The sequence below is a fragment of the Canis lupus genome, chromosome 27 (genome assembly GCF_048164855.1).
Source record: "Canis lupus baileyi chromosome 27, mCanLup2.hap1, whole genome shotgun sequence".
NCBI lineage: Eukaryota > Metazoa > Chordata > Mammalia > Carnivora > Canidae > Canis > Canis lupus.
In genome coordinates this window covers 22,786,225-22,810,774 of record NC_132864.1, presented here as the reverse complement: position 1 = coordinate 22,810,774, position 24,550 = coordinate 22,786,225, and the positions used below count along the sequence as shown (strand labels likewise).

The 24,550-nt window shown below is 54.6% G+C and overlaps 1 protein-coding gene and 1 long non-coding RNA gene across 11 annotated transcripts in view; one reads left to right on the top strand and one right to left on the bottom strand.

Moving 5' to 3' along the window:
• The window catches only part of LOC140619433 (uncharacterized), a 52,088-nt gene extending 41,690 nt beyond the window's left edge, over positions 1-10,398 (bottom strand). For 4 of the 5 annotated variants that reach the window (XR_012019338.1, XR_012019336.1, XR_012019334.1 and 1 more), the window contains exons 1-4: positions 10,163-10,398; positions 9,389-9,536; positions 4,318-4,487; positions 2,019-2,144 (exon numbers count right to left, since the gene is read on the bottom strand). This is a non-coding gene — a long non-coding RNA (uncharacterized lncRNA). The remainder of the gene's footprint in view (positions 1-2,018; positions 2,145-4,317; positions 4,488-9,388; positions 9,537-10,162) is intronic. The other variant, XR_012019337.1, reaches the window with a different exon arrangement.
• Positions 318-23,051, top strand: MSI1 (musashi RNA binding protein 1). Of its 6 annotated transcripts, none has more exons than XM_072802799.1 (15): positions 321-443; positions 613-653; positions 1,214-1,295; positions 1,393-1,477; positions 4,336-4,377; positions 5,978-6,070; positions 9,662-9,710; positions 10,942-11,024; positions 11,494-11,611; positions 14,407-14,487; positions 15,733-15,789; positions 18,653-18,721; positions 19,496-19,650; positions 20,095-20,158; positions 21,176-23,051. In XM_072802799.1, exons 1-14 carry the CDS (start codon positions 385-387, stop codon positions 20,134-20,136), a joined length of 1,056 nt encoding a protein of 351 aa, XP_072658900.1. In that variant the 5' UTR covers positions 321-384; the 3' UTR covers positions 20,137-20,158; positions 21,176-23,051. The 6 variants fall into 6 exon arrangements, with proteins under 6 accessions (XP_072658902.1, XP_072658900.1, XP_072658901.1 ...); XM_072802797.1 differs by lacking the exon at positions 21,176-23,051 and adding an exon at positions 20,257-21,113 and having other exon boundaries at positions 323-443; positions 19,463-19,650; XM_072802796.1 differs by having other exon boundaries at positions 324-443; positions 19,463-19,650.
• The last annotated feature ends 1,499 nt before the right edge of the window (positions 23,052-24,550 follow it).

Below are 24,550 nucleotides of genomic sequence, written 5' to 3'. Positions count from 1 at the left end.
CCGGCCCCGCGCCGGGGCGGGTGGGGGGTGCGGCCGCGCCCTGGTCCCGGCCCGCCTCGGGATTCGGGGTCTCTCTCGCCCTCGGGGACCCAGGAGCCCGGCGGGAGCGGGGTCCGGACGCCGCCGCCTCCGCGGGCGCCCGGGCGCGCGGGCGAGCGCGGGGCTTTATGCGCGCAGGGCGGCGGGGGGAGGAGCCGGCAGGTCGGCCCCCGGCGGGCCCTCCCCTCGGCCGTCCCCGCCCGCCCGCCCGAGCGGGGTCGGGGGAGGGGGCAGCATGGCCTGTCCGTCCGGCCCCCTTCGCCGCGCTCCTCATCTGCCCCGCGCCGAGCGCTGCCGCCGCCGCCGCCGCCGCCGCTCCGCTGCCCGCGCCGCCCGCGGCTCCCGATGGAGACTGACGCGCCCCAGCCCGGCCTCGCCTCCCCGGACTCCCCGCACGACCCCTGGTACGGCCCGGCCCGGCCCGGCCCGGCCTGCCCGGCCCGCGCCCGCCCCGACCCCGCCAACATGGCCGATCCGGGTCGGGCCGGGCCTCCCCGGGGCCCGGGCCCGCGCCCCCTGCGCCCTGGCGCCCGGCGCTCACGCGGGCCCTTTGTGTCTCTCCTCCTCCCGCAGCAAGATGTTCATCGGGGGACTCAGTTGGCAGACCACGCAGGGTGAGCGAGCCCGGGAGCGCCCGCCGGCCAGGCAGGGCACCCGGGACCCCCCGGCGCCCCGGAACCGGACACCCCCGCCCGGCCCCGCGCCCTGCTGACCCCGGGCGCCCCCGCGCCCTCTTTCGCGCCCCGCCCGGGGACCCCGAGAGCGCAGGGCGACCGGCGAGCGCGCACGGCCCAGCGGGTGGAGGGGAGGCGATGAGGGGTTCAGGGGGCATCGGGGGGTGGGCTGGGCCCCCGGGACCCGCCGGCGGCAGCGCCAACTCCGCTCGCACCTGCGGCTCAAACTTTTGTGAGGCGGCTCCGGGAGCGGCGGGAACCCGGCCGGAGCCGTCCCCCCTCCAGCCCAGCTCGGCCCTTGGCTTCCTGGAGCCCCCGTGGGCGCCAGAAGGCTCCACCGGAGCTGGGTGAGGGCTACGGGCGGGGGGGGCAGTGGAGAGCGCGCAGGCTGCTCGGCGCGGGGGCGGCCGGGCCGCGGCGGGGTCACCGGGGGCAAAGGACGGGGGAGGGGGGAAGGGCGCGGGGCCCGAGCTGGTCCGAAGGCGAGTGTGTGGTTACAGAAGGGCTGCGCGAGTACTTCGGCCAGTTCGGGGAAGTGAAGGAGTGTCTGGTGATGCGGGACCCTCTAACCAAGAGATCCAGGTGAGCCCCTCACCCCCTCCCCTGCTCCCGGCTAGCCCCCCTCCACCGCCACTCGCTGCCTTGTAACCATCTGCCTCTCCCTCACTACCGCGCGCAGGGGTTTCGGCTTCGTCACTTTCATGGACCAGGCGGGGGTGGATAAAGTGCTGGCGCAGTCGCGGCACGAGCTCGACTCCAAAACAGTGAGTGGCCCCCCGGGCTTCGGGGGTCCTTTGGGAGAGGGAGGCCGCCGGAGGAGAGGGTCAGGACTCTCCCCAGAGGACAGCCCTGAAGGGACGGGGTCCTCAAGGAAGGAGGGAGTTTTCGCAGCAGAACGGCTGCCAAGCTCTGAAACTTTGTCACTAGAGTCCGGGGGCAGAGGGAGGAGAAAAATCCCAGGCCTGCGGTGAGATGCTACATCCCCCAGCCCCTCCCTATACCTAGTAATCTTGATGCCTCTCGGAGCAGCTTGGGGTGGGGCTGGGTCCCTCCCCTAGCCCAAACTGGGTGAGTCAGGGTTGCAGTGACCCACCCCGTGGCTTCTCTGGACTCTAGTATTTGGCTCCCCACCGCCACCATTCCAAACCAATGGCAAAGCACTACTGAATCCCCCTCCCTCTCCCCACTCCCCCCCCCCCCCCCCACCCTTTTGGTCTATGAGCTCCCTGCTTTGTGTGGAAGACATGAACCTGCTTTGCCCAGGAAGGGATTTATGAGAAGGGAACTGGCCTGCTGGAAACAAACCTTCTGAGGGCTGGATCCGAGGAGACGCTGCTTTTCTAGCATTCAAACTCCTAAAACATTTTCCTGCTGTCCCACTGCTCCCCAGTGTCTTGGGCCCTCCAGGGGGCGCTGGCCCAGGCCCCTGCTCTAGGGGAGAAGGAAGAGGAGAAAGTCAGAGGAGGGGTCACTCTGTGATGGGGTGACGGGAGGCCAAGGGGCTGGGACAGTATGATCTCTCTCCACACTCCCCCACTCTCTTCCCCAGCCCTGGGCCTCCCTGCTTGGGTCAGTCACTGGCTCCTGTTTACCTGCAACAATAGCTGGTTGTGCCCAAGAATTTGCTAAATTACCGCCTGTCCCCAGCTCCTGTTATCTCTGCCCAGTGGCTCCCACTCCTGCTCGCAGTAATGAGCAAATGAGGCCAGGCCTCAACTTTGCCGGCTCTGAAAGGATCTTCTTGGCGCAGACTGAGTGACCCAGGCTGGGAATGGAGAGACAGTGGCCTATTGTTTTTGGTGATTATCTACCATCTAGCTGCCAGTTCTCCTACCATCCCCTGTCCTCAGAATGCACTGATGGCTTCAGCAGCGCTCAGGAAGCTGAGATTTAGGGACTGGGGCTGGAGGCGGGGCGGGGTCATAGAAGATTGATAAGGAGAAGAGGGGAAGGAGGGCACAGTGGGCATTCTTCTGAGGTTTGGGCTTTTGTGTTTGGCATTCGCTGGCCTGGTGGGGGGGGTGGGAGGGCAGTTTATTGTGGGGAATCTATTTTGGGTTCTGACTTTCACCTTTTATTTACTTGTTGGGTTTTATTTATGTTACCAGCTGTGAGTCAGAGTGGAGGTGGGGTGTGTCAGGGATCGGGTTGCGTGGGTCTGTGGGACGTGGCTTGGGTACCGTCTCCCCATCAGGGTCTGCGCAGGGGGACTGTCTGAGGTGCTCTGGTGGCTGGGGAGGCTGCTTCCAGGAGAAAGAGAAGGATGAAAATGTCCGTAGAGGTATGAAATCACCCATTCAGACAGGGGAAATGGGCAGTCGTGATTTTCCCTGGAGCCCGGTGGGACTTTGGGAGAGAGGAGACATTGCCTCAGCTCTGTGGGCAGATCCAGTAGGGGAGCCCAGAGGAGGCTGGTTCCTGGTTCATGCCACTTAGGCAGAGAGGAGCCAGAGCCAGTTGTCTAGAACGAGGCTGAGTTGTGAATGAAAGGAACTTTGGGAAAAGATAGATCTTCCCTGCGATTGGCTGGTGAACTTCTGAGTGGTATCTACCCATGTGGGTGGCAAGAAACTCTGGAATGACCAGGCCCCCTAGGTCCTGGCATTGATCACGATGTCTCAGTGCCCTGGCTTTTGCTGTTTATCAGTATGAGTATATACCCAGGAGCACCCAGGTGCATCTTGCTTTTCTCCTTTGGTTGTTCACAGCCAAGGGCAAAGGTGGCCCGCTGGTAATAGCACCTTTGTTTGCGCAATGAAGGGCAGTTCACAAAGGGTTGCTTTCACCCATGTTATCTCATTTGATTCCTTGAGGCTGCCCCTGGGAAAAATGTTTGTGATCATCCCCACTTTGCAGACGAGGGAACTGAGGCTCAGATGGTTGAGCAAATGATCAAGATCAGAGATTTGGCCTGGGGCCCAAAGTTTCTCACAGAGTCCAAGTCCCATGCCCTTGCACATTACCAAAGGCTGGATGCATTATCAGGGAGCTGTTTGCTTGCAGCCTCCAAGAGGGCTGTTAGATGTCAGTAGTATTGGGGGAACAGAACTGAGTCCATTCCTGGTGACTTATGAACTCTTATCTTGAAGCAAAGAGTATTTCCATCCACAAGGCTTCCAAAGTGTGGATTGAATGCCTCCCCTAGACAGATATCTACCTGTGTGAAGTCAGTTAGGTGAGCAGAGACCTCAAGTGCTTGAAGGAAGAAGACTTTGCTTACTTTGTGGGGGTTCCTGCTGTGAGCCAGACACCTTGCCAAGTGCTTTGTAAGCATCATCTCAAATAGTCTGTGGACGACCCATTGGAGATAGATCTTACCGTTTGCCCATATTTGCAGGTGAGCCTGGCCCTGAGGCTCAGAGAGGTTAAGTAACTCTCCCAGAGTCTCACAGCTGGGAAACGGTATAAGTGGGATTTGGACCCAGCAGCCTGGCATGAGGGCCTAAATGCTTAGCCATTACACTTTTCTGCCAAAGGCTGTGGTGATTTCTGTTCCCCTCTGTGTCACTTCTGTGTCACCTCTGTGTCATGGGATGAGAGAAGTCCTCAGGGCTGAAAGTTGTGTGGTCACCCATCTGAAGTGTGATAACCAAGGCCCCTTTACCTCTCCCTTCTCTTTCAGATTGATCCCAAGGTGGCCTTTCCTCGGCGAGCACAGCCTAAGGTGGGTATGTGTGTGTCTGAGAGGAGCTGTGTTACTTCAGGCAACAATCTTCCCAGCATTCCCTTCTATGGGAAATGCTTCTGGAACCTCTGGAGTGTGTCTGGAATAGACTGGGATGGGAAGAGGGAGGATTCTTAATGTATTTGCTCTGTGGATTGAAGACATCCTTCATCTTTTCATCTGTGCTCTGCTCTGGGATGGACTGGGAGGGACTGCATGTGTTGGGTGAAGGAGGAGCCCCTTAGGGGATTCATTGTCCTGTATTGGAAGCCACTACTCTTTGGACTCTGAGTCGAATTCTGACCTCATAGATCACAGCTTCTAAACCCAATGCTCCTGGGGAGGTCAAACCCAGGATAGACACCCCCTGAGGCCGAGCTCGATCAGGCCAGGGAGCTATCTCTGACCACCCCCGCCCCAGTCACCTTCCTACCTCTGGGGTTCACTGTATTCAGCTTGCAGAGAGGGAGGGGACCATGGAGTTGGTCACCTGTTGTCTTTCAACTTGGGCAAGTGGTTGCTTTCCCAAGGCTCTCTTTTCCCTTGTGCTGTGGTGGGTTTTTCTGGGTGTGGGTGAATTCTGAGCAGTTGAGCTATATAGCATTCGAAACTTTTGGTGCAGGGCAGGGGCCTGAGATCTCATTCCTGGCCTCAAGGTAACTAGCTGGACCTTATTTTTTAAAATGGTTAAATACAGGGAACAGGAAGGAAGGCCGATTACAGTACAGGGAGCTGAAGACCTCTGAGGCTGCTGACTTAACTTGTGTCCTAGGACTAGGTCCCCTCCAGGAGCTCTGTTTCCCCCTTCGCAGGGGGTTTGGCAGGAACCAGGATGCTTTAATGTATTGAGCAGGTGGCTTCCACCATGGTGCCCAGCTCCTGCCACAGCCAAGGGAGAGGGACAAGTTTTAGGACACAGGAAGGGGACATCTCTAGAAGGATCCAGCAGAGGGCCTGAAAGCAATTATGAAGCAGGTATTCGAAGGAAGCCGCACCAGGGAGCACATGGTCGGAATTGGGTTAATTCCATTAAGCACGTTGGTGACAGAAGGTGCTTTAGTGTTAGGATGGGGCTGGGAATTGCTGTGGATTAGCCATGCGCTCCTGGGGTAATTAGGACCATGTGTTCTTCCTAAAACAGGGCTGGGGCCACAGGGCTGCCAGAGGTTGGGTTGGGAGAAGGTTGATGAGGAAAATGTCGGCATTGAGTTCAGGGGAACCCTGCGGTGGGCCTTGGTCTCTCCCAGGAGTGCTGGTGGGGTCTCTGAGTTGCACTGTAAGTGTGGATCACTAACCTGCCCCCTTCCTTGTGTTGGTCCTCATGGAAGGCATTTCCCCTTACACAGACCCCAGTGATGGAGGCTGGTGGCCAGGCGGGAGGCACACTCAAGCCAGCCAGTGTGTGGGGTGCACAGCTGCCTATGACAGGCCTGGAGGCGGGGGTCCAAAGGGGAGCTTGCGGGGGGCGGGGGGGCTTCCGAGTAGCTAGGGCCACAGAGAGCTTGTCAGCTGGCACCCTGGCAGGAGGGCTCGAGCCCCTGCTGGTGGCAGTAGGCCACAGGACTCAGATGCCCACTTTCTCATTCCCTCCCCCTAACAGATGGTGACTCGAACGAAGAAGATCTTTGTGGGGGGGCTGTCAGTGAACACCACGGTGGAGGACGTGAAGCAATATTTTGAGCAGTTTGGGAAGGTGGGTCAGAACTGGGGGTGCTTGCTGGGGTGCTCTCGGGGACTGTGGAAGCCCTGTAGAATTGGTTAGTATTAAGCAGAGTCCAACGAGGTCCTTCCAGTTCCTGCAAAAGAGGGGAAAAGACGGGGGGCGGGGGGGGGAGGGCGGGCGGAGGCGGCTCCTTTTGTGGGCGAGGCCCGGCTCCTCACAGTTCAGGATCCTGTCCTATCTGTGGGCCTCAGCCTCTGGACACATCCCCAGGGACGGAAGCCATACAGTGGCTGTCCCTGTTGTTGCCCTTCCCCTGTGTTTTTCTCTCTCGCTTATCGTGATTCTCCCTTGGGAGGCTGCTCTCCCCCTCGCCAGTTCAATCCAGTCACCCCTTGGCCTCCTGGGAGTTTGCACCTGTCCAGGCCATGGGCGGTTGCACCTTCCCCCACTCCTTCCTGGTGAGGATGATAAGGAGGCAATAAATATGATTCCCAATTGCACTCAGCACCCTGCTTGTACAAGTGGGAGCTGGGGGAGGCACTGATCCCCTAGCTGTTTTGGGAGGGGTGAAGGAGAGCACCCTAAATTCCTGATCAGGCCCAACAGATTGGCCCTCAGCTCTGAGGTGCATTGAGCTGGACCATTTAGCTTACAGAGGAGATGTGGCATCATCAGACAATAGGGTGTCCCCAGTAAGGTGAGTATTGTGAACGTTGAGGTCCCATGGGGATATGGCAAAGAGGGGGCCGAATTTTAAGACTGGCGGCGAAGTAGGGCTGCTGTGCTTAGTGCTGGGGTCCCTGTCAGAGGAGACAGGCTAGAGCCGGGTCTCTCTACCTGCCCAGCGAGGTATTTTCAGTGGCCTGGGTAGGCAAAGGGCAGAGGCCTTGGGAATGGGACATGAGCTGGGGACTGGGTGGGTTTCCAGGGCCCCGTCTCTAGGGTAGAAGGGGAGAGGATGGGAGGTCCCCTGGCCAGCGGATGCTGGCGGCGTGGGGGCCAGAGGCCCGGGCTCAGGCGCGCCCACGGGGACCCGGGTACAGGACTGAGGGCAGGTCGGTGGCCTGGGCCCCAGAGGGAAGGGCGCTCCTGGGAAGCGCAGGCCCGCTCGGCTCCGGCGGGGTGTCTTTGTGTCTGAGCGCCGAGCATTAGAGCTCGCACTAATCTGATCCAGCAGCTGTGATTGGAGGCCGCCTGCCCCCGGGGCCGGCGTTGCCATGGCAACCGGGCCCCAGGAGAAGCCGTCAGCGGCCGCGTCTTTTGTTCGGGCCTAAATCGGCGTTGGCATGTGAAACCGGCCCGGGGAGGCCAGGGGGAGCCGGAGAATAGGCTGCCAGGGAGCGAGGGGGACAGCCGGGAATGCCAAGGGCCCCGCGGCGGGGGGCCCCCCGCCCGGATCGAGGGGCCGCCGCCGAGGGGGGAACAATGGTCAGCCGCCATGGCTGCCACTCAGGCTTAGCGGCCGCCGAACTTGGCGGCTCCCACTGGTCAGCAGGCCCCGGCCGCCTCCCCTCCCCCTGCCGGAGCCCCCCTGCCCCCGGGTTCCCATGGAGACCAAAGCCTATTAAGGACACCCGGCTGGGAGGCTCCCTCCTCTCCGCTGGCCCCAGGAGGGGACACCAGTGGGGGTCCCCGGGACCCCCAGCCACTTGCCTTGCTCCCTGCTCCTTGCCCTGGCCTCCACCCGGCTGGCCCGCTAGGGGTCTGTCCCTCCGAGGCCTAGGTTGAAGGGTCCCAGGGGCCAGGGATGGCGGAGCTGGTGAGGCAAGGCCGGAAGGGCCTTGGGCTGAATCACTTTGTTGGGTCAGGCAGGAACTCAGCTATAGGATTAGGGAAGAGGGTGTGGCTTTTATTCATTCATTAAGTCAAAAAATAACTCCTGAGCACAAGCCAAGATGGTCCATAGGATGCCGTCGTTGTCACCGTAACTGACACAGGGACTGTCCTCATGGAACCTTTAAAGCAAGGGTGTTGGGCTGCTTGCTCTCTTGCTTTGCTTCTCCATGGGACCCTGGGCAAGCCCCTCCGTAATACTAGCTGTTGTTTCTTAAACGCTTACTGTATCGCAGGTGCTGTGAATTAGTGTTACAGGTGCTATGTCATTTACCCCCTCTATACAATTCATAGACACTGTGATGCCCATTGCCATTTTACACATGAGGAAACCTAGCCCAGGGTTACCCACCCAGCAAATGCAGGACCTTGGATTCCAATTCCAGTCTGCCCTACTTAAAGCCTGTATTTTTATTACAACTCTCTTTTCTAGATTTCTCTTTTCCATTGTTTAAGCAAGGGGGTGGGGGGAGATGAGCTGAGCCTGCAGTGTCTGCCCAGTTTGGGCCATTTAGCTGATTTGGGATTGGGACTCAGAAGAGGTCCATATGGATAGGAGTGGCAGTGGCATTCTCCTGCAGACCCCTGGAGCAGGAAGCTCCTCGGGGAGGGAGGTGTCATGTCCCTCTGAGATCCTCCAGGGACCCAGCTGCTTCCTGGCTTTGTGGGGTCCTGGTTCTCCCAGGGGTGGGTGGCACCAGAGACCTGGTGCTGTAGGCACCTAAGGAGAGCTGGAGGACCACCCTGTTCAGAGGCTGCCCTCGTCACTTTAATGAGGCAGATGACAGGCTGGAAAGAGAGCCAAGGAGAGTGGAGGAAAGGCGTACCCCATGGCCTCAGGAAGTCTTCCTTCATCCCTTGGGTGTCTGACCATTTAGGGGAGGGTCAGCAGCTGAAGTGGGATGTGTGTGTTGCAGTGGGGTGGGGGGAGGATTTTCACCAAGGACAAATCAGACCTTAGCTTAACCCCATGAGGTGGCTGACATTGGCTGAAGAATTAAGAGGACAAGGAGGAAGCACCAGCTGCAGGCAAAGGGAGGGAGATGGGACTGCAGGAGGGAGCTAAGGCCTTTGGCTGTCTGTGTATCCAAGGGGATGCCTTGAGGGAGCAGCAAGAAGAGAAGACTGGGGTGCAAGGGAGGAGAGGGGGAAGCATGTAGACCACCCCCCTTCCTCAGCCCCCTGCCCCTCCCCCCAGTCAGTGGGAGGCAAGCAGCCCAGGCACTGAACTCTACTTGCTTTAATTACAGCCTCTAGCAAAAGGAAACCTCAATTAGAGGAACCAGGAGAGGGGAGTCAAGACTGGCTGGAGTGGCTGCTGTCCTTCTGGCCTTTTGCAGAAAGAGAACAGGCTTTCATTTCCCTGTTTCTATCTTATTCCCCTGTTTCCTTCTTTGGCACCCACTCCATGCCTTCTCCTCCTCCCAAGCTTGGTCTAGGATTTGCTGTGTGACCTTGGGCAGGTGACTTCCCTTCTCTGAGTCCATCTCCTTATCTACAAAATGGGGCTCTTACATTGCAGGGACCGTAGAGAGGATGACAGGGCAAAGTGCCAGGCAAATACTTGGTGCTTCATATTTGCAGGCTGGTCCACTGAGAATCTGGTGGTTGGATGAGAGGTGCCATGGCAACCGGGCTGGGGTTGTGGATGGAAAGTCATCCCCTGTACAGGGAGCAAGTTTAAGATAAAACCTGGCCTGGGCAAGAGGGGCATAGGTGTGGGAGCTGCCGCTGCTAGGTTGTGGCAGGTCCCCCGTATCTGGTCCACCATGGCAGGCTCTATTTCAGGTGGATGATGCCATGTTGATGTTCGACAAAACCACCAACCGGCACCGAGGTGAGTGTGGCCCCCTCCCCCTTCCCAGGCCAGGCTGGGGGCCTGTGGTCAGCCAGGGGGCTGCAGGTCACAGCTGCCCTTTCATCTTGCCTCCTGACATCCTATCCCCAAGGATCTGCATCCTCTCCCCAGCCTGGCCTTACAGAAGGCTTTTGTCCCGCCATTTCCTGTGCTAGAAACTTGCCCAATTGCAGACACCCGAGAGGAGCAGAGGAGCAACCTCCCCCTTCCAAACTGAGCCCTCCACCCGCCCCCATCCCAGCCTGTGTCTGCCCAGCCTGTGTCTGCTGGGGCTTACCTTGTCCCTGGTAACCAGAGCTTAGGCCAGGCCGCCCCAGGGTCAGGCTGACTCCACAGCCCCGGGCAGTCTGCTCCTGCTCCTGCCCTCCGCAACCCCCCCCCCCCCCCCCGCCCCCGACTGAACCCAGCCCCCACCCCCCTTGCCCCTGAACCTGTGAGCATCTGGGCCACAGTGTGCATTGCCTGGATGTTTTTCTCCCAAGGGCCTTGCCTTCTGAGAAATCCCATTCCAACCCCTGGGGCACACCCAGAGGAGATGGGGTTGTTTCTCCAGTTGCTTCAGGGCTTTGGGCATATTAGCCTGTTTGAGGATTGGGATATATGCTGGGAGGTGTGTGTGTGCATGTATGTGTATGTGTATATTTGTATCTGTGCATGTGAGAGGGTCTGTGTCTGAATATTTGTAGGGTCTGGTGTGTCATGGTAACTATTCATATGTAGGGAGGCCTTTGTGAGCACTCCCAAGTATCTGTATGATATGTTGGTCCCTAGGTATATGTGTGTGTGGGGGCGGGGTGCACATGTGCATGTATCTCTATGTCCTGTATATATGTGACCACGTACAAACACATGTTTGGGTGTCTATACTTTTGTGTAAATAAGTAAGTGTGTGTGTTCTTTCTTTTTGGAAAGCATCTAAGAGAAAAGGCATGTTGAGCGTATTTTCATGACTGCTCTAAAGCTTTCTAATTTGCTGTGTGGCCTTGGGCAAGTCACTTCACTTCTCTGAGCCTTGGCTTTCACATCTGTAATTTGGGTGCTAGAAACCCTGTCTCAGTGGGCGAGGAGTTGAGAGATTCCTAGGCTGCGGGCAGAGGCTTTCCTTAATTCTCGGGCATTCGCCCATGAGAGAGGAGTGGTGGTGTATTATAACTCAGGGCTGGGTTTTGACCATAAACCCTGGCTTTGTCCCTGCCTTTTTGCCCTCTAGGGTTCGGGTTTGTCACGTTTGAGAGCGAGGACATCGTGGAGAAAGTGTGTGAAATCCACTTCCATGAAATCAACAACAAAATGGTGAGGGGGGACTGGACAGGTGGAGGTGCAGAGAAGGAGAGATAGGGGATGCTTGGAGGTTCTGGAGGCAGGCAGAAGGACCACCCAGTCAGTGGGGCAGAGCCAGTTCTCCTACCTCCTGAAGATCTGGACAGGAAGCCAGTGTCTCATGGTGGTTAAAAAGCATGGCTGGTGGAGTCAGAGATACCTGGATTAACATCCTCACTCTACCACTTGCTAGTCTATTCATTAGGCAGATGACTTCCCCAGTTGAGCCCTTTTATGCATCTGTAAAATGAGAGCTGGCAATACTGCTTCCATCGTGGGGTTGGTGTAAACCACTACTGCCTGCAAAGCCGTTTACATAATCTCTATCACTAGCGAGCACTCCATAAATGGTATCTATGAAACTAAAGGAGGCCTGTTAGGGAACCAGAAGATCTGTGACCCTATGTCTGGAGGAGAGACTGACCATCAGGTCTCATTGCAGGTGGAATGTAAGAAAGCTCAGCCAAAAGAGGTGATGTCACCGACAGGCTCAGCCCGGGGGAGGTCTCGAGTCATGCCCTATGGGATGGACGCCTTCATGCTGGGCATCGGCATGCTGGGTATGTGCTAGGCCTACACCTGTGGGTACTTCCTTCCCTGCCCGGAACTGCTCCCAGGAGTACCAGCGGCTGTGTAGGTGTTGCCTCTCTGTGGTCTGCCCTCCTGCCTGAATCACTGGGCAGGAGTGGGGACCAAGGATCTCAAGCCTCCAAGCCAACCTAGGGTGGGGCGATTTGGTTGCGGGGTGCTGCCCTCTGGCGGTAGCCAGAAAATGGCCCAGCTGCTCCTTATTCATCAATCCTTCTGTCCATCTGTCCATTTGTTCATCCATCCTTCCATCCATCCATCCATCCATCCATCCATCCATCCATCCATCCAGTAGTTATTGAGCAACTGTAAATGCTAGGAACTATGCCAACAAATACAACAGTGACTTTCCTGGGAGCTTTATGGTCTGGTAGGGAAAAGAAGTAAGAGTATAAATAAATAGGGTTAGGATGGAGAATTATAGGGTGCCCAGAGAACACAGGCATAGAGAACTGGACCAAGATTTGGAGAAGCCAGAAAGGAAGTCACATTTAAGCTGAGGCTGCGGGTTGAAGAGGTGCTAGTTACAGGAGATCAGGGGAGAAGAGAAGGGTAAAGTATTGCAGCCAGAGGGAACAGCATTTACAAAGAGCAGTTTCTAGAGAGGCAGGACCTGCCCTCATGGGCTTCCCCATTAAGTGGGAGGCAAGAATCAATAGGTAATGATAACACATAGCGTAGGGAGGCTGTGGGAGGCCCAAGGAGGCACCTAAACCCATAGAGGGTCCCTGGGGTAAGTGCAGGTCACCATGAGTCTTGAAAGGTAAGCAGGAGTCAGCACGGCTTGAGGCCCACAAGTGTGAGGGGGAAAATCTGAGCTGGGCTCCCTAGGAAGCTCCTAGTCTCCCTGGAGAGACAAGATATATCCACACAGAAAGAGAACAGTACCTTTTTATTAGGTACAGAGGGAGGACTGCTCTGGAAACTCAGGCGGGGTACATGGCATGGCCCAGAGGGTCAAGATGGGGACCACAAGTAGAGTGGGTGAGGAGAGCACCCTCCAAACAGCACTGTCATCTCTTGAAGCTTTCTTTTAACTTTCTCTTGTTAAGTAATTCCAGACTTTCAGAAGAGTTGCAAAAATATCACAATACCAAGAATATCCACATACCTTTTACCAGACTCACCTGTTAATATTATACCCCATTCACTTTATCTTTTACTTTGTCTCTGTATGCATATATATGTACGTACATATACATATAGATGTTCACACACACACACACACACATACACACTACAGTTGTGATACTCCACTGAATCACTTGAGCTCAAGTTACATGCATTATGGCCTTCACCCCTTAAATACTTCAGTGTGTATTTCCTAAGATTAGCAGTATTTTTCTCATGAAGCCACACGATAATAATCCACCGGATACATTTATATTGATCCAGTATTTCAATCTATTTTCTAGTTTGATCATTAGCATATTTTTGCCCTTCAAATAAGATCCAGGCTAGAATCAAGTAATGCATTTAGTTGTCCCATGTCTTTAGCCTCCTTTGGTCTGGAACATTGAGACCTGTTTTCTTGTCAGGATGATTCATTAACTGGTTTCAGTCCATGTTAAAAATGACGAAGAGGGGCGACACTGGTGGCTCAGTGGTTTAGTGCCGCCTTTGGCCCAGGGCCTGATCCTGGAGTCCCAGGATCGAGTCCCACGTCAGGCTCCCTGCATGGAGCCTGCTTCTCCCTCTGCCTGTGTCTCTGCCTCTCTCTCTTTCTCTGTGTCTCTCATGAATAAATAAATAAAATATTAAAAAAAAAATGACGAAGAGGGAAAGAGTGACACTGATGGTTTAGAGGCCTGGAACCAGTTAGCTCTGAATGCAAATCCCAGTTACACATTTATTACTCTTGCTACCCATTGTTACTATCTGATTTTTCAGGCAAAGCTGCACACATTTATTAGATACACACAAGTCGCAGGCACTGGGAGCTTGTCCTGGAGATACAGAAATAAAAGATGGGGGAAACAGAAGATCAGCTATTTTTAAAAACCCTGGGAGGGACACCTGGCTGGCTCAGTGGGAGGAACATGTGACTCTTGATCTTGGGGCTGTGAGCTTGAGCCCTACTCTGGGTGTGGAGGTTACTTAAAATAAATAAATAAAAAATTAACAACAACCCAGGAGAAGTTCAGATGATGATCATTGGTGCTGTGGGGAAATTGCTAAACATTGTAAGCAATGGGAGGGAGGACTCTTGTAATGACCTCTCCAAGGAGGTGACATTTGAGTTGCAACTTACACAATGACAAGGACACAGTCATGGGAAAACCCTGGGGGTGGGGGGGTGGAAAGAGCCTTCCAGGCAGAGGAAATAGCCTGTGCAAAGGCCCTGAGGTGGGAAGGAGCTTGGTGGCCTTGAGAAACAGCAGAGAGGCCATGTGACTGGAGGAGAGCGTAGATGAGGACAAGACGGAGGCAGAATCCAGAGCACCAAGGGTCTTGGTAAGGGTTTGGATTATCCTCAGCCAATGTGTCACCTCTTTGAGCCTCAGTTTTCCCTGTCTGTAAAATGGGGCTCCCAAGAGTATCTGCCTCTTAGGATTCTTGTGAGGCTTAAGGAGAGAATGAACTATGTGCAGGGCGCTTAGCACAGGGCTTGGCATGCAGAAGGTGTTTGGTAAATGTGATCATTATCTGCGCTACAAGGTGGGGAGGGAAACCTTCCCTGCTCGGGCTCAGGGGCTCGGATCTTCCCTGCCGAGCAGGATCTGAGCAGGAGGTGAGGCCTCTGACACTGCCTCCCTTGCCCTATCAGGTTACCCCGGTTTCCAGGCCACAACCTATGCCAGCCGGAGTTATACAGGCCTCGCCCCTGGCTACACCTACCAGTTCCCCGGTAAGTCCTGCTTGGTGTCCCTCTGCTGCCAGCATGTCCCCGGTTCCCAGGCAGTCTGACTCCTCAGGGCGGTGTCTGAGGGTGCATGGCTGGGGGGGCGGGGGTGGTCTGCCTGCTGGAGGCTTGGAAGGAAGGGCATGTCTGAGGAAGGAGCACCTCTCCCCACCCATCCCCTCTTCCCCTCCTCCCCAGAAGTTGGGGACACCCCCATCCCCACCCCTGCGTGGTCCTGCATGGCACGGTTCTCTCTCAGGCTGATCTCTGCCTGCCTCCTCCCTTTCTCCCTCCTCACGCCATTCTGAGTTGCCACTTCCACCCAAAGAAGGCATCAGACTTGTGGTGGAAGCGTCCCAGAGGGCCACCGCCAGCTGTGTCTTTATAGACACACTTATAATGACCACGTGCTACGCTGAGCCCTTTCAAGGCCGACAGACCTTTTGTGGCCCTGACTGCTGAAAAACAATCTAAGAGCCTGATGATCACCACCCTGATTTGTAATTCAAAATAAAAATAACACTAGACCTTAGAATAAGTGGCAGGAAGCCCAACAAAGTTCTGAATTTTGCCGTGATGGCTATTCAGTGTTGTTTTCTTTGAAATATCAGATATCAAATTTTTGCAAGCTTTTTTTTTTTTTTTTTTTTTTTTTTTGTGGCCTCATTTTTTTTTTTTAAGAGGGTCCCTAAGCACTTGCATCCTGTGCCTCTCAGTCTGTTCGGCTTGGGAGTCCTTTTCTATACATTATGTTGTCTTAATCCTGATAACACTCATCCTCATTTTATAGGTGAGGAAATGGTCTCAGAGTGCAGTGACTTGCTAAGACGACCCATTTAGAAAGTAGTAGATCTGGGAACCCAACCTGAGTCTGACCTGCTCTGGGGTCACTGGTTTTTCATCAGTGCTGCCTCACCAGCTCCTCCCCCAAAACAAACAGATAAAGATGAGGATTCTGAAAGGTGTTTTGGTGCAATCTCAAATCTTTTAAGAAACACCAGAATGGTCACTCCAGCATTGCCCCTTGCCCATGGTGTAGGTGGCAACTTGGCCTGCTCTTTCTCTCCCTGTCTCTCTGCCTGTGTCTTTTCCACCTTGCCTGCTGGGCACCGTGCTCTCCCCATCCCAGCTCTTGGGTCCTGTGCATGGCCTGTCCCCCGCCCAGTGTCCCTGTGGGTGCATTGTCCTCCCTGGGCCGTGCCCCAGGGGCCTCCCCTGTATCTTCCTAAGCTGTTTTACGTTTCATTTTAGAATTCCGTGTAGAGCGGACCCCTCTCCCGAGCGCCCCAGTCCTCCCCGAGCTTACAGGTCAGTCGCTCGGATTTCCTACACCTCACAGGCCACACGGGGAGAAAGAGAAGGACCCAGGGGTCTTCGCTGGGGAAAGCTAGTGGGACCCTTTCCCCCTGCCCACCAGCCCTCTGGCTGTGGGGACACCGCAGACTCTGCCCAGGCCCTGGCCAGTCTGTGTAGCTACACGGCCCTTAAGGGTGGGGCATGGGGCCAAGCCCAGCAGATGGAGGAGAAATCACTCATTCATCTATTTGGCAAATATTTATCTAGCGCCTCCCATGTGCCAGGCACCGAGTAGACTTTGGGATCCAGCAGTGAAGAAGCCAGGGTCTCAAACTCTGAGTAGCATGGGCCAGGTGGGGTGTTTGACAGACTGGAGCATGCATGCCTCCACGCTGTGCCAGCTGACCCTTGCCCAGAGGGGATGCACACCTTGTACCTTCAGATCTTGGTTTCTAAGAGAAGCCAGAAACCCAGCTTTTGCTTTTGAATGGGATTTTCAATCGTTTTCAAATGTTGGCAACAAATTCCAAACTGTTAAACCACTGCAGGCCAAATGAAACCTATTGGAGGGCCAAATCCAGCCCTCAGGCTGCCCATTTGCAACTTCTGAGCAAGAGGGGATGAAGGCGCTTGGCTGTCGGGAGCCATTTGTCCAGCTGAAGCTTTCCGCTTGGGCCCATCAGCTCTGCTCTGGAGCTGGGGGGGCGCGGCCAAGTGCGAGGGGAGGGGTTTCTCTATTCAACCTGCTTTCCCCCCACCCCACCCCAGACTCTCCCCCTCAACCTGGCCGTGTGTGGAGGACGCGAGCATGGATGCTGCTTTAGATGAGACCTTCCTTCCAAGGGGTGTTCAGGGACCCCCCAAAATGGGGGAGGGGTGAGGAGAAGGGAGGGAGTAAAGAGTCCTGTAGATGTGGGTGGTAGGGGGCCCTTACCTGAGCAGAGCTGGCTTTGACCCACTGTGTGGGTATTGAAATGGGGGTTCTTTTCTACTCATTTAGAACTTTGTATTGAGGACCTACTCTGTGGGACACTCTGCCAGGTCCTGGGGTTAGAACAGGGACAAGACGGGGCCAGGCCCTGCTCTCACAGGACTTGCAGTCTAGAGAGGAAAACAAATACTTATTATATAAATGAGTGATCCTTTACAGTTGTGATAAGCACTTATGTAGGTTGGCCACGCTGACTTTGCTTTGTGGATGTGCCTAACCAGACCAAGAACCAGACCTCAGAGCCCAGCCCCTGCCCTTAAAAGAAGTGAGAGAAGAAATGTCCCCCTCAGCAGATAGCTTTGTATAGAGGAAGAGGTTTTCCCTGGAGGTCTGAGATCTAAACTTTTTCTCTTGCCTTCAGGAGATGTAGGTATTTCCTTCGTGCATTCGGTAGATACTTACTGGGCCAGGCACTGTTCCAGGTGGGGGTAGAGCAATGAATGAGATGCACAAGGTCCCTGCCCTCCTGGAGCTGATATTTCAGTGGAGACAGCAGTAAACAAGGGAACAAACACACGAACAAAATAATTGCAGAGGGTGAGAAGTTCCCCAAGGAAAATAAAACAGGGAGATGTTCTAAGGCCTTAGGACCAGGGGCAAGGGGCTGCCTCAACAAGGGTGGTGAAGGAGGGGGATGTCTGGGTGAGGAGCCGCTTGCATGGCTCTTAGACAAGGCTCCTCTGCAGTGTGGGAATCCCCCAGACCAAAGGGCCTGCCAAGAATTTTCAGGGGCCGTTTCCGGAGTCCCTAGCCCCAAGTCCAGTAGCAGTTCAGGGCAAAGGTCATCAAAACAGCCCCCAAAAGGATGCCTTTTGGGGTGGGAGACTGGTACTCCTGAGGGCGAATGCCAACTCAGAAGACTCTGGCTCTGGGTGGGGTTGTGGCCTCAGGGGCTGCAGTGGCAGAGCCAAGCAGTAGGGGGCGCTCACCCCACTACCCTAGCCCGAGGGAGCTCCAGGTTCAAACCAACCACTATTTTAGGAAGAGGTTCCTTTTAGGGGTGCCTGGCTGGTTCAGTCCCTAAAGCATGCGACTTGACCTTGAGGTTGTGAGTTTAAGCACCACGTTGGGTGTACAGATTACTTAAAATCTTGAAGGAAAAAAAAGGAGTGTCTACTCCTTCAGCAGACACTTATTAAACATCTACTGTGTATAAATTAAGACAGGGTGCCGGGCAGTCTCTGTCTGAAGAGGGGATCAGAAAAGGGGGTAGGGGAATTTGGGGGAGATAGTGGCCATTTCTGATTGGGTGGCAGTCAGGGGAACCCTGAAGCAGGGAACTGGGTGCACATAGTTTACCAAGGGTGTGGTCTCAGGAGAAGGACAGTGAGAGAAACAGGACAGTCAGCACTGGAGCCGGACTGTGGCCTTGCCTGGAGTCTGGCTTCCCCTGACCCCCCCAGGGAGCTCTGGGGCAGGCCCTGCCCCTCTGAGTTGGTCCCACCTCGAGGCAACAGGCCTGGCTTCTTGTACCTCCTGTCTGGCTCCAGACAGCTGGGGTTGAGATGAGGGCCATAACCTCCTGGGGAGGGTGGGCCCAACCGGCCAAGGGCACTCTCCAGAGAAAGGGGCATTGCTCAGAGTGGGATGCCCCGCTCCCCCACCACTGAGTTTTGTGTTGTTCAAGCATGTCCATTGAGTCCAGGGGGGAAAACTGAGGTTGAGTCCATTGCCAGAAAGCCATCCACTCTCCTACCTTTCTCCATCCGTTGCCTGGGTCAAGGCATAGGAGGTGGCCCAAGGGAGTACTCTGCCCCAGTGCTGGCACTGCCCTGACCCTCTGAGGTGGGGTAAGGCTGGAGAGACTCTGCCCAGAGGGGGCCTCCGCTGTCTACCTCTGTGCCCTCACCCACCACACTGAACTGCCCATACCTTTCCTTTCAGCCATTCCTCTCACTGCTTATGGACCAATGGCAGCAGCAGCGGCAGCAGCAGCTGTGGTTCGAGGGACAGGTGAGGACTTCTGGGGTGTAGGAAGCAGGAGGGGTGTAGGGGGCAGAGAAGTCTAGAGGGGAGAGGAGGTAGCCACGGCCACCCTTTACCAGAGGGACTTATCTATTCTTTGCTCCACAAGTATTTACTGAGCAGCTGGCAAGCCAGCCAGGAAGAAAGACTCCCTGTCACCCAGAGCTTGCAGGCTGATGGGTGGGTGTCAGGTGTGACAAAGGCAGTCCTTCCGAAGGATGACCCTGATCTGTTGGGGGAAGTCAGGTACCAGAGGATCCCACAGCTGGAGCCTCTCAGGAGGGCTTCCAGGAGGAGAGGCCTCTTAACTTTCAATTTGAAGGCAAAGAGGAAGAGAAGTGTCCCCAGTAGAGGCCAGTTAGCATGGGGGGAGTATGAGAATGGGGAGTGGAGAAGAGGAGGCAGGAGGAACCGGGTCCTGGGGAGACACCAAACATGTAAGCAGTGGAGTGATGTCGATTTTGGAAAATGCACTTGGCAGCAGGATGGGGAGAGGTTTGCAGGGGATCAGGAGGGGAGGCCTGGAAGTCAGTGAGGAAGCTACTAAGTGGTCAGACCAGGTGGTGGCGGCGGATGGGCTCATGAAGGCCTCCAGGAGGTAGACCCACAGGGCCCCGCGGGATGGAGGGTTGAGGGAAAGGGAGGGGTCAACGTCAGGGTGGGTAGAACAGGTGTAATGGGGCAACAGTGGGCGCCGGGGCTTTCACCATCTTCTTTCTGGGTTGCCAGGCTCTCACCCCTGGACGATGGCTCCCCCTCCAGGTTCAACTCCCAGCCGCACAGGGGGCTTCCTGGGGACCACAAGCCCTGGCCCCATGGCTGAGCTCTATGGGGCAGCTAACCAGGACTCGGGGGTTAGCAGTTACATCAGCGCTGCCAGCCCCGCCCCCAGCACCGGCTTTGGCCACAGTCTTGGGGTGAGTGGCCAGTCCTGGAAGACTCAGAAGTTGGAGGAGGGAGAGGTTTTGTCTCTGCAGGAGCAGAAGGGGACCGAGGGAGGAAGGATGGAGAAAGATTGTCACCAGGGGGTAACAGTGAGGCTCATCATTCATTCCGTCTGCCAGGCATGAGGTGGGCACCGGGGATGTGGCGCAGATTCACCATCTCTGCCCGCCAGATTCTAGCCTCTTCAGAGGCTAGATTCTAGCTCAGGGGTGCCCTCATTTGACCCAGGGTACTGGTAACATGCAGAGTCCAAGCCCTACCCCAGAGAGTCCTTTAGTGGGTGTGCAGTGGGGGTGATAATGGACAGGGCTCCAGAAGGGTCTGTGCCTCACACTCGGTGTTCCCCAGAAGAAAGGAGACCCTATGCCTTCTCTGCTTCCCCCAGGAACCTAGAAGTCAAATTCTTTTCTCCCCAGGGCCCTTTGATTGCCACAGCTTTCACCAATGGGTACCACTGAAGCAGGAGACAGGTAGCAGGAGGTGAGGAGGTGGGCAGGGGCCTGGGGCGGGGGTTGGCACGGGGGAGGGCCGCCCCGTGTGGGCCACAGACCTTGTCTCCATCTTCATGGAGCCTGCAGGCCAGGGAGGAGACAACTTCAGAACAGCAGTGGCCAGAGAACCTGAAAAGCTGCTCAACCTGCTACATAAAAAAATGTAAATGAAAACCACAATAAGGCCGTACATACCACCTGTCAGACAGAGATTTTTTATGATTGCTAATGCCCAACATTGATGAGAGTATAGGAGAAACAACATGTAAATTGTCTCAGGGTTTCCAAAGGGCAGACTGGCACTGTTTCTCCAGATTTTAAACATTCAGGCCCTGGACCCCACCATTCCACTTCAAGGCATTTATTTTTAAAAACTGCGAAAAACCTGGGGGGGCCTGGCTGGCTCAGTCAGAAGAGCGTGTGACTCTTGATCTCAGGATCTTGAGTTTTCAAGCCCCACGTTGGGTGGAGAGATTACTTAAATAAGTATAACATGAAAAAAAATTAAAAACTGCAAAACACTGAAATGCCCATCAAAAGGAGAGTGGTTAAATACATCAGAGTGTATGCATGCGTCGGCATACCACGCAGCCATTGAAACAGGAGTCTGTCAACATACAGGCATGTCCCGAGAGTGGCATCTCTGTACACGTGGTCACACGGGGGTTCTATGTGAAGCTGCGACATTTCGTCTGTTCCTTCCTTCCTACACTCCAGCCAGTATGTATGGAGCACTGCTTCTGGAAGGAGGGATGTGAGGGACTTCCAAATCATGTGTGAAGGGGCCACTTCAGAGGTTCAGAGAAGGTGCCTCTGCTATGGTGGCAACCGAATAAATCCACTCCTTGAAAATCTTAGGGAAGAAGCAAAGAGGGAACAGAGCCTGCGGAGTGTGCGAGCAGAGCTCTTCCAGGAGAGGCTGCCTGCGTTCTGGGAGTCCCGAGGTGGGGGGGGGGGGGACGACAGGTTGCTGCAGGGGGGGCCCTAACCGCCCGCTGTGTTGCAGCGCCCCGGCCTGCAGCTGACTGAGGACCACAGTGAGCCAGCGAGGGGGCGGGGACACCTCAGCCGCAGCCGCCGCCCCCTCCCCCGCAGCGACTCGGACCGCCACTGCCTGACCCCAACTCCCAGGGCTCGGCCCCTGCCCTGCAGCCCCCGGACCGCCCGCGTCTGGCTCCCCTACTAACCTCCCCCTCTTACGTCCTTGGCTCCAAACCCCACCACCACCCCTCTCCTGCCCGCTTTTATTTATTTTGGATTAGCCGGTTGCCCTCCACCCTCCTGGTTCTGCCCTCTCAGGTCTGTGCCCCTCTCTCCCCGCCGCGCCCCCTTAGGACCCCCCCCACCCCGAAGGCTTTTGTATTTGTTCATAGCTAGAGTGAGGGCGGAGGGGGTCTGCTACAGGCCGAAAGCCCTATGCTTGTTTTTTATTCTGATTTCCCCCTCCTTTTCTCTTAACTTTTTTTTCTTTTCTTTCTTTCTTTCTTTTTTTTTTTTTTTTTTTTAAAGAAACCGTTTTTTAAACTATTTCTAGGTTTGTGAATGTGAAGCCCCAGGCCGCAGGGGGCAAGGGGCCAGGTGCCCCCCACCAGCTGAGAACAAAATGTCTATGTGGGTGTGGGCCCCTGGCCACCTCCCTCCAGCCCTGGAAAGGAGGACAGGGTTGCGTAGGCCAGGCCAAGCCCCTGGAACCATCCCGTCCTGTATCATATGTAAATACTGTGAGGTGAAGCCCCTACCCCTCTCTACTACTCCTTGGAGGTGAGGGCATTGCCTCGCCCCACCTGGCAAAGGTCTCCCCCTGTGTTTCTGTCTCCTCCTCAGACACCGTTACTGTAAGCTTGCAGGTCTCAACTGTGGCCAAGGCAAGCCCGCTCGTTCAGGCCCTAGGGGTCAAGGCCTTGGGCCTGCTCACCCCAAAAACCCAGCGTGGGGACAAGGGGTGAGGAAAGAGAAGGGCTCGCCCAGAGCCACTGCTGGAAAGGAATTAACTCTCCAAAGGTCTCCCCTTGCCCCCTACCTAGGTCAGGACTTCATGGTTTCTGCTCTGAGCCCCCAGGAGTGGGCATCGAGGGGGTACTTTGGGAAGGGGTGGACCCCAGGGGAAAGCAAAAGGCTTCTCAGGGAACCCCCACATTCTCTCACTGAAGTTTCGCACCAGGATGGTCCCACGGCCAGGGCCCCTTGGCAGCCCCGAGTCCCCAAGCCCCCTTCAAAGGAAAAAGAGGCTCAGGGTCTGACTCTTCATGAATAGCAAGTGACCTGGCTGGCACGGCACGGCACGGCAGGGCAGAGGCCCACCTACCTGTTGTCCCCTTCTCCGTGTCCCCCAAACCCCAGGTCTGAGGCTGGGGACCCAAGCTCTCTTCCCCATCAAAGTTCCCATCCCTGAAAACACCCTTTGGAGAGTTAATTGTCTGTGTGAGGTGCTTAACCTATTAGCCCTGAGAACACAAAGCAATAATCTTTGTTACTGAGATGCGCGGCTGTTCGTGTTTTTTTTTTTTTGTTTTGTTTTTTTGTTTTTGTTTTTGTTTTGTTTTGTTTTTTTAATGTTTCCTAATAAAAGAGAAGCTGCATTTTATTGGTTTTTATTTTTAATTTTCTACACGTTTGAGCTGAGTCATGAGAGACTCAGCTTCCTTCTCCTCCCCTTCTTGTGACCCCATCCCAACCCCACTGGGCCCACCCATGGGCTCAGGACCCCAGAATTCCGTTTTCTGATTTGTTTGGGGAATTTTTTTTTTTTAAAAAGATGTTACACGGTGTTTCCAAGCCAGCAAGTTACCACCCTCCGGTGTCTCTTCTCTCCACATCTGTAACTTCTTTTTCCAGGTTTTATTTTCAGTTTTAAATTCCTAATAAATTATTTGAAAACGGTGCTGGCTTTGTGAGTCTCTTGCATTTCTGTGTACATTCAAGTCAAGGTACGCTCATGACACTTTGTTTTCTCTTACCTTCTGTCTTTTCCTGAAAGTCTGCACTTCCCACTTGACCCAGCTTCCATTTACAACTTCTTGACCAGCTTTAAAGCTTAGCATTGATGATGAGATACCACTTCACACCTATTAGGATGTCCATTATAGGGACGCGCCTGGGTGGCTGAGTGGCTGAGGGTCTGCCTTTGGCTCAGGTCATGATCCCGGGGTCCTGGGATCACATCCCATATCAGGCTCCCCACAGAGAGCCTGCTCCTCCTCCCTCTGCCTATGTCTCTGCCTCTGTCTCATGAATTAAAAAAAAAAAAAATCTTAAAAAAAATGTTTTTAAAAAGGATGGCTATTATTTAAAAAAATATATGTGGGGGCGGGGGATAGTGTTGATGAGGATGTGGAGAAATTGGAAACCCCATGCATAGCTGGTGGGAAGATAAAATGTTGCAGCTACAATGAGAAGCAGTCTAGTGGTCTCTCAAAAAGCTAAAGATTGAATTACCATATGATCCAACAATTCCACTCCTAGGCATATATCCCAAGGAACTGAAAGCAGGGACTCAGATACCTACACACCAATGTTCATAACAGCATTATCCACCATAGCTAAAAAGTGGACACAATCAGGGATCCCTGGGTGGCCCAGCGATTTAACACCTGCCTTCAGCCCAGGGCGTGATCCTGGAGTCCCGGGATCGAGTCCCACACCAGGCTCCCTGCATGGAGCCTGCTTCTCCCTCTGCCTGTGTCTCTGCCTCTCTGTGTGTGTGTGTGTGTCTCTCTCATGAATAAATAAATCTTAAAAAAAAAGTGGACACAATCCAAGTATCCATCAATAGATGAATAGATAAACAAAAATGTGCTCTCTCCATACAGTGGAATATTATTGAGTCATAAAAAGGAATGAAGTGTTCATATGTGCTGCAACATGGATGAGCCTTAAAGACATTACACTAAATGAGGGGCACCTGGCTGGCTCAGTAGGTAAAGCATGCAACTCTTAATCTCGAGGTTGTAGGTTCAAGCCCCATGTTGGGTGTAGAGATTACTTAAAAATAAAGTCTTTTTTAGAAAGACATTATATTAAATGAAAGAAACCAGAGAGAAAAGGACAAATGTTGTGTGATTCCACTTTTATAAGGTACCTAGAATAGGCAAATTCATTGGGACAATGTAGAATAGAGGGAACAGAACGTTGCACAACATTGTGAATATAATTAATGCCACAGAATTGTACACTTACAATGGTAAAAATGGTAGATTTTGTTATGTACATTCTACCACAATTTTTAAAAAAACTAGGGCACCTGGCTGGTTCAGTTGGAAGAACATGCCACTCTTGATCTTGGGGTTGTGGTTTTAAGCCCCATCTTGGGTGTAGAGATGGCAAAACAAACAGGGGCGCGTGTGTGGCTCAGTCATGTAAGCATAATCTTGATTTTGGCTCA

Coding starts and splice junctions, on each gene's coding strand:
- MSI1 (XM_072802796.1), top strand. CDS start 385: ATGGAGACTGACGCGCCCCAGCCCGGCCTCGCCTCCCCGGACTCCCCG. Junction 4,378..5,977: donor CTCGGCGAGCACAGCCTAAG/GTGGGTATGTGT, acceptor TCCCCCTAACAG/ATGGTGACTCGAACGAAGAA. Junction 11,025..11,493: donor ATGAAATCAACAACAAAATG/GTGAGGGGGGAC, acceptor GTCTCATTGCAG/GTGGAATGTAAGAAAGCTCA.